Source organism: Barbatula barbatula (assembly GCF_947034865.1).
Source record: "Barbatula barbatula genome assembly, chromosome: 15".
NCBI classification, from domain to species: domain Eukaryota; kingdom Metazoa; phylum Chordata; class Actinopteri; order Cypriniformes; family Nemacheilidae; genus Barbatula; species Barbatula barbatula.
The window spans coordinates 15479137-15492729 of NC_136778.1; the positions used below are offsets into that span (position 1 = coordinate 15479137).

Sequence of the window (13593 nt, forward strand, 5' to 3'; positions counted from 1 at the left end):
GGAGTTTGGAAGGGAAAGAATTGAAGACAGATGGGACAGATGATACACTACTTGATTCCACACATATCAATGTTGTACTGTTTACTCTTTCAGAGGAAGTCAATCTGGCTGGAACATATGTCCCAGAGAGAGGCACGAAATCACTACACAAAGGCTATTTGTTTTTAAGCACTGGATAAGATTTCATAATGAGTGCTACCGGTGGATTTAAATTGCCACTACATAGTATAGGTTACTTATAATATGAATTATATTTAAATATAATTAACCACAATATAACAATACCAACGCACAGTAATTACATGTGGACATAGATATTACTCATTCTTAATAACAATGTAACATGAAACAGTGGAACCTTTGCAATAAAGGGGTCAAATCATACAATATTTACATAGAGGTCTTGAAGGCGAAGTAGACAAATAAAAAGATTTTAATTAAAGAATCATAGATTAAAATGGTCATTAAAAAGTGTTTACGGAGTAATATTATATCCGTCCAAAAATGAATACTGTATGATGTTTCCCCTAAAACAGACATGCATGGGCATCATAACCGCACACGATCAAAAAGCTGTGTTCTCCGCAAGGCATTTATCATGCAGATCAGTACAGCGGCCAGTAATGAGAGCATTCATATTCTACAGCAGGACGACGGGACACCTTTATTAGCCAGAACTAGACAGACACATTATTTCATTTACCTCTGCCCGGTTCACTCCCACCTCCAGCTACCCACCACTCTCTCCCCCTCGCTGTCTCTTTAATCTATTTTCAAGGTATTATTCTCTTCGGTACACACCACAACAACAGCCAAATACATTTATCCTACCTGAGGGTACAGAGGCAGGGTTAAAGTGGGTGAACAGTTCGGACGGAGGCTGGTGGGCCAGTGTAGGGTCCAGGGTATTAGCCGGAGATGCTGGGGTCTGCGGAAAACAAAAAGCATACAGTCTAATGCTTTCTAATAAAGAAAAAGCAATAGTTGATCAGCCTGCCTTTTTATGTACGCTCTGAAATTCACAAATGACTTCGACTTGCATACTGAACTGCTTAACTTGTGTTGAGTTATTTAGCAAAACATTCATTTGTACATCTGTGTAATAGATTTCCGAGCATTAGCATTGTGTTGTTTTAAGATTAATATGAATTAGGGTCTGTACAATATTTGTATTGTTTTGACCAAATTAAGAACTAGGAAAAACGTTGTTTAGTTCACAGAATGAAACAAAATTATAATTTTACTCACATACGTATATTTGACTACAGATATAACTAGTTTACGGTATAGTATAGAGTTGGTATATTATATATAATATATACTGACGGTTCCATTGCTATGCACCCTTAGTACATAATGCCATGTTTTACGGTCACGTGGGTTCACTCACCGAAGGGGAGGTGATATCAGGAGGGGTAGACATGTCTCCAAACAACTCTAACTGGTTGATATTCTGTAGATGAGGAGGATGAAGAATTCCACGTTAACATTCACTGCAGTGCCAGTCTAATCTTTGCCACAGACGTGTGGCACCTACCTTGGACAAACAGTGGTTTCGATACGCGAGGTGAATTATGGGAATGAGAGTGGGGTTCTTGAGGAGAATTGATAATGATGAATGGAGAAAAGCCTTATGGGTAGTTGTGAATGACAAGCTGGTAAAGTTTTAGAACAGGGATTTTAAATTTGTTTATTTAAAATAAATAAACAACAAAACATAAATTAAGTGTTTTGAGAGTGACTTCATTTGGGCCTTTCATATGGGCCGATGGATTTGCATTTGCACATCATAGACTATTTTCTACTGTATGAAAACAATCAATGCATTTCAATTGAACATATTACATATTCAGGGTTACTTTTGGTAACATTTATGGGCAGGATGTGTGACCGTTTCACACTTTCTTTTATCTTAAAATGCACCAGACAGCGTAATGTAAGCAATTCTAAAATGACAGAAAAGCTATTTTACACAGCTTCCAAATGGGCTGTCCGTTTGCCTAAAAACATAAGAGCAAATTTATCACCTAGGCAACATCTAAAAGGGGTTATAATGACGTATGTAGAGTAACAAACAAAATCCTCGCTAATGTTATGCTGGCATTTACTGTCTCCGCAAATTTACCAAAATAAAGAGCACACGAAATAACATGACTATGTGAGTGACCTTTGAGACCACCGTAGAAGTTTTGTGCAAGCGGTCACAGAGGCGGAAGCGTGCCACGGTTGGCATGGAAACACAACAACCTACTCAACGGGTCAGTCTGGGGTCATCTATAAGAGCTAAGCTATTTGACTGTGTTAAAGAAAGGTCATGTGTGAGTAAGTAGACTTCTTACAGGTCACGTGGCGACTACTGGAATAGGTAGAAAGCAAGCGATTGGGGATTTAGGGGGGATATAAACTGTACATAGCGGGTAGTGTGACAACTACTTTCCTGTACGGAGACTCCAGTGAAGTCTAGAGTAGGCCATAGTGCATCAGTCATTACTTTATAGTTAGATTAAAGCTAGCCCTCATATTCTAAGACATAAGATTATCAACATTTAATAAAAACTACAGTACAGTAACTACATTACATAAAAAAAAACCAAGGGCAGGTTTGGAGAATCTTCTGCCAATCATTGTTCACCTTACCTTGGTGACCAGCAACAGATCAGTGTCTAGATCCATAAGATCAATCTGTTCTCTATGTTTGTTCTGCAATGATAATATGGTGTTAGATGAGAAATGATATTTATGGGATTTAAACACACACATAGCAGGGATTGGACAAATGAAGGTACAAAGAAGTTTTTTTTGGGAAGATGAAGATGGATTAGATGGGATTGATGGAGTTTACACCTGCATTATCTCAATACCTCACATATCCGTTCATGGCCTCTGCGTGTTACCACATCATCTCTCAAGAGCGCAACAGGCTGGAGCCGAACGCGGCAACATATCCAACGGTATTTGTCTTCAGTTACCCACATCCCACCCCATAGTCCCTAAGACTGTAATTGGTGAAAGATGAAATCAAACAAAAATTATTTTGAACCATCTGCCAGCAGGCTTTAATGGGAAAATAATGCACTCATATGGGCGTCTTGTGAGATCACGTGGGAAGAGCAAAAGACCATGAACAACAGATGCTCCTCTCTCATTTTTGTGCTGCTGAAAAGCAACACAGGGAAGGAGAAGACAACGGGGCTCAAAATAGAAACAGAAAATGGCACAGTATGTCAACATGCCTAACTTGGTTAGCAGGATAAATTTAATAGAATATAACATTCTTAATAACAAATTAGGAAAACAATGTACATTATCCATGCGACTTCTCGAATTCTAAAAGTAATCCAGCTAACAAAGTGAGACCTGTTTGAGGGAATTGACCTAAAATGAACACTGACAAGATGCACAAACATCCGAAACAATACGAAGAAACATAAACATGCGATAAATCAAGTGAAAACTGACTCTAGGTCAGTGGTTTGGGTTGCAGAAGCAGGTGACACCTGAGATGGAAGTCTGAACGCCTCTCTGAGTTAGCGCTCGCCATTCTTTATTAGCGCTTAGTCTTGAGAACGAAAGAATGTTTCAGACACGGAGGCAATTAAACAAAGTCGTCTGAGAGAGATAAGCAGAAAACAAGCCGCTGCTAGTGACATTTTATATATGGTAATGCTGTGTACATGAATGAAGGAGCAAACGTGACAGAATGTAAGAAAGAAAGAGGGATGTGGTGACAAAGTGATCGAAAGGTAAAAATATGTTTGCTTTGTGTAGCTTTCTCCACTTGCAAATCTCGACGATAAAATCTATTATCTATAGGCATTATTAAAATATATATCTATACATATATATATATATATATATATATATAAGCTGCAGATCTTAAGGAACAAAACACGTCATTTACAGGACGCAGAATGGATTTCAGTAAAAGAATTCTAAACTAAGATTACGATTCTCAATGTATCAGAAAAGAGTTTTGTGTAAGAATGTTTTAACAAACAATTTACGCAGAAATGTGAAATGTAAAGGGATAGTTCACTTAAAAATGAAAATACGTTCATCATTTACTCACCGTCATGTCATTCCAAACCTGTCTGACTTTCTTCTGCAGAACACAAAAGATGATATTTTGAAAAATGGTTGAGCACTGGTTGAGTTCCATTGTATTGGCACTGATTTTCTCAAAATATTTTCTTAATTTGTGTTCCACATAAAAGTCATAGTAAAGGTTTTAAACAACAAGGGTGAATAAACCATTTTATTTTAGGTGAACTATCCCTTAAATAAAAATCTGATTGAGTTTGACATGAATCATAGCATGCGTGCCAATTTGTTCTGCCTGTGTTCCATGAATGAGGTTAGACGACTGTTCAGTCTCATTCATGAAACACAGGCAGATTTTTTTGTTTCTGTCATATGTGTTGCCATGGTGACGGTGTTCATCCCCTCGGCTTGATTTTGAAGGTCACTGAGCTAAACCTGACCCTCCGTACTGGACCCAACAGCCGAATTAAATGGCAGTTATATTACCAGTCCAAGAGATGCCATCAAATCAATCTCTTTCCACACCCTTAGGGATCACCATTGAGGATAATGGGAAAGATGAGAGTTGGGCCCCATAGCGATGAACTGTGTCAGTCAAAGCACCCTGAATGCGACTGACACCTTATTACTGATCGCTATCACGAGTGCTGATAACCACCTCTTTATCTGTTATTACTGTATAACAAGCTGCCTCTCTTACTGAAAACTATGCCTCACATGATGTCATTCCAAACGCTGACTGTTTACACCGAACAGTCTCCATGGCAACATAAAACACAATGCCGGGTTAAAAATGAATCTTTTGTGTAGCTGTGTTCATTTCAAAGGCTTTTGACTTATTTTCCCACAACCCATCAGCCTTCACCGCAACCGACCATCAATTAACAGTCCCCCTAGGAGAAAATCACAATGTTCCTTGAGCTTTTAAAGTGCTGCCCGTTTCATTAAGGCCTTAATTTGATTGGCTTATCGTCTGGCTGATCGTATAATCACAGGCATCAGATCAGCAGAGAACCACATCTACGAGGATGTTGGAAAATGGAGATACTCTTTAGGCTAAAGTGATAGGACACCGGAAAATGACAATTCTTTACTTAACCTCTTGTTATTTTAAACCTGTTTGACTGTCTTCTGCAGAACATAAAATAAGGTGTTTTAAAGAATGTTGGTAACCAAATAACGGCGGTACCCATTGACTTGCATTGGTTTTTGTCCATATAGAAGTGAATAGGTATGGCAGTTTTTGGGTTACCAACATTCTTCAATTTATCTTATTTGTGTTCTACAGGAGAAAGAAAGTCACACAGGTTTGAAATGACAAGAGGTTGAGTTAAGGATGACGGAATACATTTTTTTGCTGAACTATCTCTTTAGAGGGATGGAATGCACTAGACAAAGAACAACCCTCAAGATGACAAAGATTGTTGCATCAGCAAATGCTTTTTATATCGACATGTTCTGGATTTTACTAATTCAACGATTCACTGAAATGAAAGGAGTCTGCTGTAAGCATTGTTTACTGTCTTTTACTCTCTGGTGTAGATCGATTGGTAGTGCATTGCCTTAGCAGCATCATTGGTTCTACACCCAGAGAACACAAGTAATGCAAAAAAGTGCTATACAAATCTTTCCGATATATTTCAGAAGACACAACACGAAACAGATTTACAGCTTTTTTTAGAGCCAATTCGGTAGAGCTAAAAGAGTCATTTTATGGGTGGCAGCTGTGCAGATTTTACAGGAAGTAAAGAGCAAATAAAGGCTGGAACAAGAGGCCACAGAACTGGTTGATAGAAAGAAGACTGAAAGCGTGTGAGAAAGGAGGACAGAAAAGAGTGAGTAGGTGTTTGAAAGCATGATGAATGAAGGTGATGCCAGACAGCTTCACAGGGTGATGCGAGGGCTGGGAAAATACATCCGAGCTGAAACATTGTTTTTCAGGTCTGGTGAGGGCTAAAGAACCAAATAGTGAGAACTGCATTAGACTAAGAGGGGCATTATTGCCGTTGTGTGTCTTGGGGACTAAAATGTTGAGAGTGTGCTGTAAACTGAATGAACAGAGCAGCTATAACACAAGAGAGGTACAGACAGCAGAGACACTGGCCTTCATATGAAAATATCAGCCATTTTTATATCAGAACATAAAGGTTAAGGACAAGCGGTTGACGTTCGCCATTTAAAGAGAGACAGCACAATTCGAAATCAAAATGTAACATCATATATACCAATTGCAACCATGTAAGCTCTGTCACACACATTTTTGTAAAATATGTCTCATTTTAAGTAGGTTCTACTACTTAAGCGAAGAAACAAAGTATCTTATGGACCCAAATGTAAGCGAATACCTTTAAAACAGATTCAAAAGGTTCCCAAAAATGTAGTAGCGCGGTCCTTGAATGTTGAAAGTTTGCTATCTCTCATTTAAATGACTCAGCCCATAAAAACTGCACATATAACTTTGACTTTTATTGTAGATCATGCATGATTCAAACGGACACATTCATAGTTTGGAATGAACTTCAGATCCACAAAGCAATGCCATCGTGAATGTTCCAGCTGCCCGTATCATGATGTGAAGGAAAGCGTACAACATGCAAAACCAACCAATCACGGAACCCCATGAACAACCCACTAGATTCTCACAGAGTAAATGATCAGCCATAAAGACACGAACACAAATCACATCACACATATACACAACCAGCCAAACAACAAAAACCAACAATTAAGAGAGCACAGTCGAACGACAGGGAATGGGTGCTTTTAGACCCCACACAGAACTTCAAGACAGAGAGGGGGGCATGCTTGTATTTTCTGAAAGGTTTGCCATAAAGAGGCCAAGGAGAGTCACATAAACACACACAGGTCCACTCACTGGATGTCGCTTTGGGACGTCATAAACTCCCTCCTTTTGTTGGCTGGTGGGGACCTGGTGTGGACAGCGAGTCCAGCCAAATACACAGTTTGACATGACAGATTACCGTTAGTTCAGATTTCAGCAGATATTAGATATTACTTGAAAGATATGTGTACAATGTGCTGTGTTTTAAATTCAGATTTCGAAATTCTAAATGAAAAATATAATTCATATAGAAACTTAATATCAATATAGACATAATATTAATATTGAAATTAATAATGTTAATATAAAAAGAAACAGAAACCAGAAATTACAGAATATCTTTATATATATACTGTTTACATATTTAAATTTAAGCACACCTTGTTGTATTTTATATTTATTATTTGCTTTTATACATTTAATGTTTGTTTTGTGTATTTCTTTATTTTTTATTGAAATTAATTGTATTTATTGAAGCATTTCTTAATTGAGATTTTGTTGACCTTTTTTAATGTATCTTGCTTAGTCATTGGGTACCATAATGCATTTCCCTCCACAAATTATAGGGTTGGTGAAGACGCCCATCCTTTCTTTGTTATTGTCGCGTCTTTCCTCTCAAATTTGCCATTATTCCTCTTTCCCCTCTTCCTAAGGAAGAGACCGATTGCTCCTGTGTTTTTACTTGATCGTACACTTGAAGTGATCTTTCCACTTCAGTCACTCAAAGATCACAGAGAAACTACAATTATTAAGCATTCTTACGATTTAATTTGGAGAAAGGGCAAACGACAGACCTGATGCTTAGTCTCACAACAGAGCAATTCCTCGGCAAGACAGACCACAGGAGGTCAAGGATTCGGTTGATACATTGCAGCTAGTCATATTGGTTATTTTGCAATGAAATGGTGCACACTGATGTTTAATACAGGTTTTTTAGGATAACATTAATTTAACTTATAACTTGTATAAACTCAAATTTGAAATATCAAAAGGCGTGTGTGCTTTCTTTTTAAATAACCTATAATATATTTCTTTTACATCACAATCTCATTCTAGACAGCATTTCGTGAACATAAAATTGTGTGAAATACTCAAATTAGTTTTTTAAGAAGCCAAAAAGAGAACACATACACACTCTTAAAAATAAAGATGCTTCTCGATGCCATGGAAGAACCTTTTTTGTCTTTGTGGTTCCATAGAGAACTTTTAACATCTGAAGGGCTATTCTATTTCACAAAAGGTTCTTTGTGGTGAAAAAGGGTTCTTCAGATTATATAAAAGGTAAGAAAGAGATGGTTCTTTAAAGAACCTATGACCCTAGCAGGCCCGTAGCCGGGGGGGGGGGGGTTCGAACGACCCACCCTTGCTGTCAAAGGTCCAGAAAGTCAGTTTATTACGAATTTTTGTGATGAGATTAAATAACTGCCAATATAATTACGATCATGAGTGTTTGAAGCAAATTAATATGAGTGCATAAACAACAATACTTCATCAAGATCTTCTATGTCGCAGCGATTAAGACATATGACAAGTGCTATTAGTTTCGACGCTATCGACCAGGTTTGAATCCACCTTTCGCCAAACTAACTATTTTCACATCACATATCATATCGTACAGGCATTTCTTTTTCAACAACGTACAGGAACATTTTCGTTTTTATTTTGATCATGTTCTCAAAGCTTGCCATTGTCAAGTTTAGTTGTATAAAATAATTTCCCAAAAACTAAATCGGTGACAGTGAAAATACTGGGTGGCTAGTGTTACAGGGACCGTGCTGTGCGAGTAAAGCAGAGTCCGCTACAAAGAACCACCCCTTCCACAAGGCTGGCTACGGCCCTGCGAAGGGTTCTCCGTGGAACCAAAAATGTATTTTATGGCATTGAACCTTTTAAGCACCTTTATTTAACCAAGTGTACAGACCACAAAAATCTCTTGTATTTGTTCAGTTGTAACTCTTACTGTATAATGCTGTTAGCAAAGATCAAAAGTGATGTTCAATTGACTCGGCCAATCTATTTGTTTAATATTGATAAAAAGTGTTTTATTGAGGTGACAGCGAGCAGATGTCTGATGTCACCAACAAGTGAAAGTTTGGGATGTGTCAGGAGAGATCTTTGAGGGTATAATTCGTTCCCTGGTGGTGTTTCAAGCTTTGAACACAGTGAGGCAAAGTCTATTACTGATGTGTTTATTGTGTCTCTTCTGACTTGACCCACAGGTGACAAAACAAAACTGCACCTGAGGATTCAACACCTGCTGTTGTCATGGTCATGGCGTTCGGAGCACGAAACATTGCCGGGTGTAAATCTTCGAAAGGGCCGTCACGCTGAATTAGTGTGGCTTGGCGTTGCCCTCTGTTCTAATTCACAGGTGGGACTTTGGCAGCTACACAGCGGAGCTGTCAGTTCATGTGCCATCAAAACCTGGGTTTGTTCTTAAGTGTCATTAAAAGAAGAATGAAAATGTATTCAGAGACTCTCAATTTTCTGATTACTATTAAAAACCTGAGTGTAGATCCTTGATGGCTTTAAAGGAGTCGTTCAAAATTCCTATTCTGTCATCATTTACTTTTCAAACCTGTATGACTTTCTTTCTTCTGCAGAACACAAGATGAGATATTTTAAAGAATGTTGTTTACAGCCCCCCTTCACTTGCATTGGATACAATAGAAGTGAATGAAGGTGTGTGTTGTTCTGCTACCAACATTAGCAACATTTGTAATTGATGTAAATCAATAACAGTTAGAATTTTAACAACATTTTAAGTGTAATTTATGAATTTGTTCTATTTTGAATCTAATCTTTCTTTGTAAAAGGCATCAAATTGATAAACGCACATAAGCAGCCAGCACATCTGACGGTAAATATCTAATAGAAAACCTACTATCACTTCTAAAACATATTAAAATACGAATGATTTGCATAACTCTACTGAGTTTTGTTTATTTCCCCAAAATAAAGGATTAAGTGTTCATTTTTGTCACTACCGAAACAATGATACCCAGTGATACGTTATTGAATGCTTTTGGTTTTACTTTTGGTTTGCAAGCACAATTCTTTACAGATGTTCACAAATAAAAACGAAATTTTATGGAATGACAACCCAAAAAAGTTAGCTTGAATGCAGAAAAAGATGTTTGGTAGTGACATTCCTTAAAGTTACAAAAATGTAGGCGTGTGGCATGAAGAAAAAGTTTAATCATTTTAAATAAAATATAAATCTTTTTGAACTTCAATTTATTTTTGAAGTTTTAAAAAAAGTGAAGTTGAAATTTTGTGGTTTGGGTTCAGGTTGGGACACCCATCTCACAATTGAAAGGACCCAATAAATGATTATTTGATATATATTAGGCTCACTGATATTATAAATGTTATTGTGGGTTTCAATAGATCATAGAAGCATCTAAGTAAATAACGAAGATCTGAGTACTTGAAAGTTTTTTAAATGTGTTTTTTTATGTGGGACGGCAGTTTCCACGAGTTCTGTAGAATGGCCCATATGTAGCTACACATTTATTTACATTTCATTTTTACACTTGGTTCTTGTTTAAAATCCTCAAAACGAAATGACTTGAGAACACACTGTAGTTTTTTGCCTAACTTACTGTCTATGTTTCTTTTTTATTAATTCAAGCTGTCACCATTAAGAACACAAGGGAGGGATTTGTTTGTGTACCTGATATATGCTCTCCTCTGATTGGTCACGGATGGGCTCGTGTCCCGCCTCAAATACAATGTACTATAACATCGGCAGCAGAGAAAGATAAAAAGGTAAAGGTAAAAAAGGGGACAGGAAAGAGGAAGACAAGGAAGTAGACTGATTGATCACACAGAATCAACTTTGGTCCGGCCCCAAGAGCACAGCAGTGAGGGACAGCGACCTGCTTCTCCACTGCAGTATGTTCTATCGTGGTTACCATCTTGACCCTCAACAGCATGCACTTGTCTGGCAAAGCTTTAATTTCTCTTGCTATAATATTTCAAAAAAGAAAATGTACTCTCTTCACTCGTGACAGCTTACAATGCATAATAACAAGTAAAAACATCAAGGGTGGCAGAATTGCGAGATGCTTTTTCTGATCTGTGTCTCATGCATATATTCCTGCCTTTAAAATTTCATGATTACCATTTTATATGTTGATTTATGCCCCTGTTTCTGTACCTGCTAAAAGGACGATGGTATAAATTTTACAACATTAGGAGGAATAAATCACAGCCCAAACGCTTCATGTTTTTTAATAAGGGATGTTCTTCTCTACTGGTTTGAAAACATCTTAAACAGACCAAAGATTTTTTTTGTAGGTTTTGGTCACACTGGGTCAAACCAGCACCAAACCAGCTGAAGACCACCTTACTGGGAGATCAGCTAGCTTTGGCTGGTTTAAATAGGGATGTTAGCATTCATAACTGCTTTAACGTTGGAAGCTGGCCACTGAGCTGAGGAACTGTTTATGGACCGTGAGACCCGTTCACCTCCGTATCGGTGATATACTCCTCCATAATGCAAGAACAACACAAAGACAAGATAGCAATTTTGGCAAGCAGCATTCTAGCTAATTGCTAATTCCTCTCTATTGTAGACCACGTTAATGCTAATGGCACGATTGTCGCTAATTTTGGTGACATTAGAACAAACGGCTTTGGTCTTTTCAATTTACAAATAAAACGTCACCATAGGCTAATACATTTTGTACCACGGTTGTAGTCATTGGCTAATTCTTCTCCTTTCTAGTACTCAGAAAAACAAATTGATAATGCTTATCAGGTCGACACCACACAAGTAATGATTGATTCTTTTGCATGGAGTGTACAACTGATACACCTCGGAGCAGTGTTTCTCATTTCTCCATTACTTTGTAGTTAATGACTAAAGGACATTCAGTCTTACCATTCAATGGGACACCAATTGATATATATATATCCTACAACCCTAACGCATACGGGATTATTTGTCAGATAAATTCCTGTAAGTCTGTAAAGTATTAGACATCTTGCACATTCAATAGACTTAGTATATATATATTCTCTGAGTGTACCGCAAAAGGCGGTTGTTGCTTTTTTTGAATGGGGTAGATTCCTATTATTTTCTATACGGCGCACAATGGACAATACAGAAAGGCAATGCAAGGCACGTAAACACGCACACGCACACACACACACGCAGCCCAGATGGGATGTGTTAAAGCTGTCTGTTTTCAGTACAAAACTATAGGGAGGCTCCCAGGACAAAACCTGCAGGCCAGTTTCTTCCAAAACATTTTAAGGTTAACAACCCATTACAGCAATGATTTACTGTTTACTTATACATACAAACGATGAAATAACAAGATCTATTAATTCAGGAAGAGTGAAGAAAGAGCAAAGAAAATGGAGGGGAATTATTTATTTCTATAAATGAGATTAAAGGCACATTACTGAGTAGGGCGTCCCGTTTATCGTGACAGTGCGAGGCAGACTAATTTGACAGCGCACGATCAAGCAGACACAATGATTAACGGTTTGTTTCAAAGCGTTACCTGATACACGGGATCTTCCACGTCTTCCTCCAGAATGGTCTGCGGGTATGATTGGACGGAGCGGGCGATTGGAGTAAAGAAGATAGAGAGGGTGGAAAATGTAAGAGGAGAAGATTTTTTTCTCATTTGATTAAAAACACAGAGAAAAAGCATATTTTGACTGCTAGCAATAATAACAGGTAGGGGACGGGGACATGCACAGGCTGATTTAGCCACAGTTGATAAAGAAATGTGAGGAAAATCATATCGCAAATGTGAATCTTGGTATTAGAGAGAGAGAGAGAGAGAGAGAGGGGGGGGGTTGAAAAGAGCTGCCTTGGGCCAAATGCAATTGAATGACTGAATACCGTACTTTCACTGCCTTAGACAAATTATACACAAACTGGAAGTCTTTTTCGGGTCTTTTAATGACTTCTAACTGACTTGACAGATTTAGGACATTTTGACAATGAATGTCTGAGATTTTTTGTCGCAGTGTTAAAGGGACCGTTCACTCAAAAATTGAAATTCTGTCATCATTTACTTAGCCTCAAGTTGTATCAAACCGGTATACATTTTATCGTTTCGCTGGTCACGAACGAAGTTATTTGGAAGAATGTACAGTTCTGGGCCACCATTCACCTCCATAGTAGGAAACATGGTTTGGTTTTCAACATTATTTTAAATACTGTATCTTCTTTTGTGTTCAACAGAACAAAGAGATTCATACAGATTTGAAACAACATGAAAACGAGTAAATGATGACAGAATTTTCATTTTGGGGTAAACTATGCTTTTAATGCTGTATGTGCATTGTGGATGAGAGTACTATGCTTTAAAAATGGCTTCATAGTTGCTCTCAGCAATAAGATGTCCAGAAATTCCTCTTTCGTCCAGCATCAACAAACTTTTTCAGGCGAAACGCTTACTTTGAATGGAACGGGTTCATTGGGTTTGTAAAGCTTCAGTAAAATGAAGACCAAGGTCTTGAGAATTTATTTAAAGATTTCTTCTATGCAAGATCCCCCCGGGGTCATATTGTACAATGCGGCACACAACAACCGTAAAGTAGAGAAAAACAGCACAGTGCGTGTGAACCTAATCATGTTATGCTCTGAGATAAATAATAAATATGTCCTCTCGGAAATGCCTTTGTTTTCTATTTTTTCATGCATTAGTCTTCTATATTTCATCAGTTTTGATGTTGTTTATGGT

The 13593-nt window shown here is 37.8% G+C and overlaps 1 protein-coding gene across 3 annotated transcripts in view; it reads right to left on the reverse strand.

Annotated features, from left to right (window-relative positions):
* The window catches only part of dab1a (DAB adaptor protein 1a), a 64918-nt gene that overhangs the window by 15093 nt on the left and 36232 nt on the right, over positions 1-13593 (reverse strand). For 2 of the 3 annotated variants that reach the window (XM_079474188.1, XM_079474187.1), the window contains exons 6-9: positions 6917-6970; positions 2638-2700; positions 1391-1453; positions 832-928 (exon numbers count right to left, since the gene is read on the reverse strand). In XM_079474188.1, the coding sequence (XP_079330314.1) occupies positions 832-928; positions 1391-1453; positions 2638-2700; positions 6917-6970 (277 nt within the window). The remainder of the gene's footprint in view (positions 1-831; positions 929-1390; positions 1454-2637; positions 2701-6916; positions 6971-13593) is intronic. The other variant, XM_079474189.1, reaches the window with a different exon arrangement.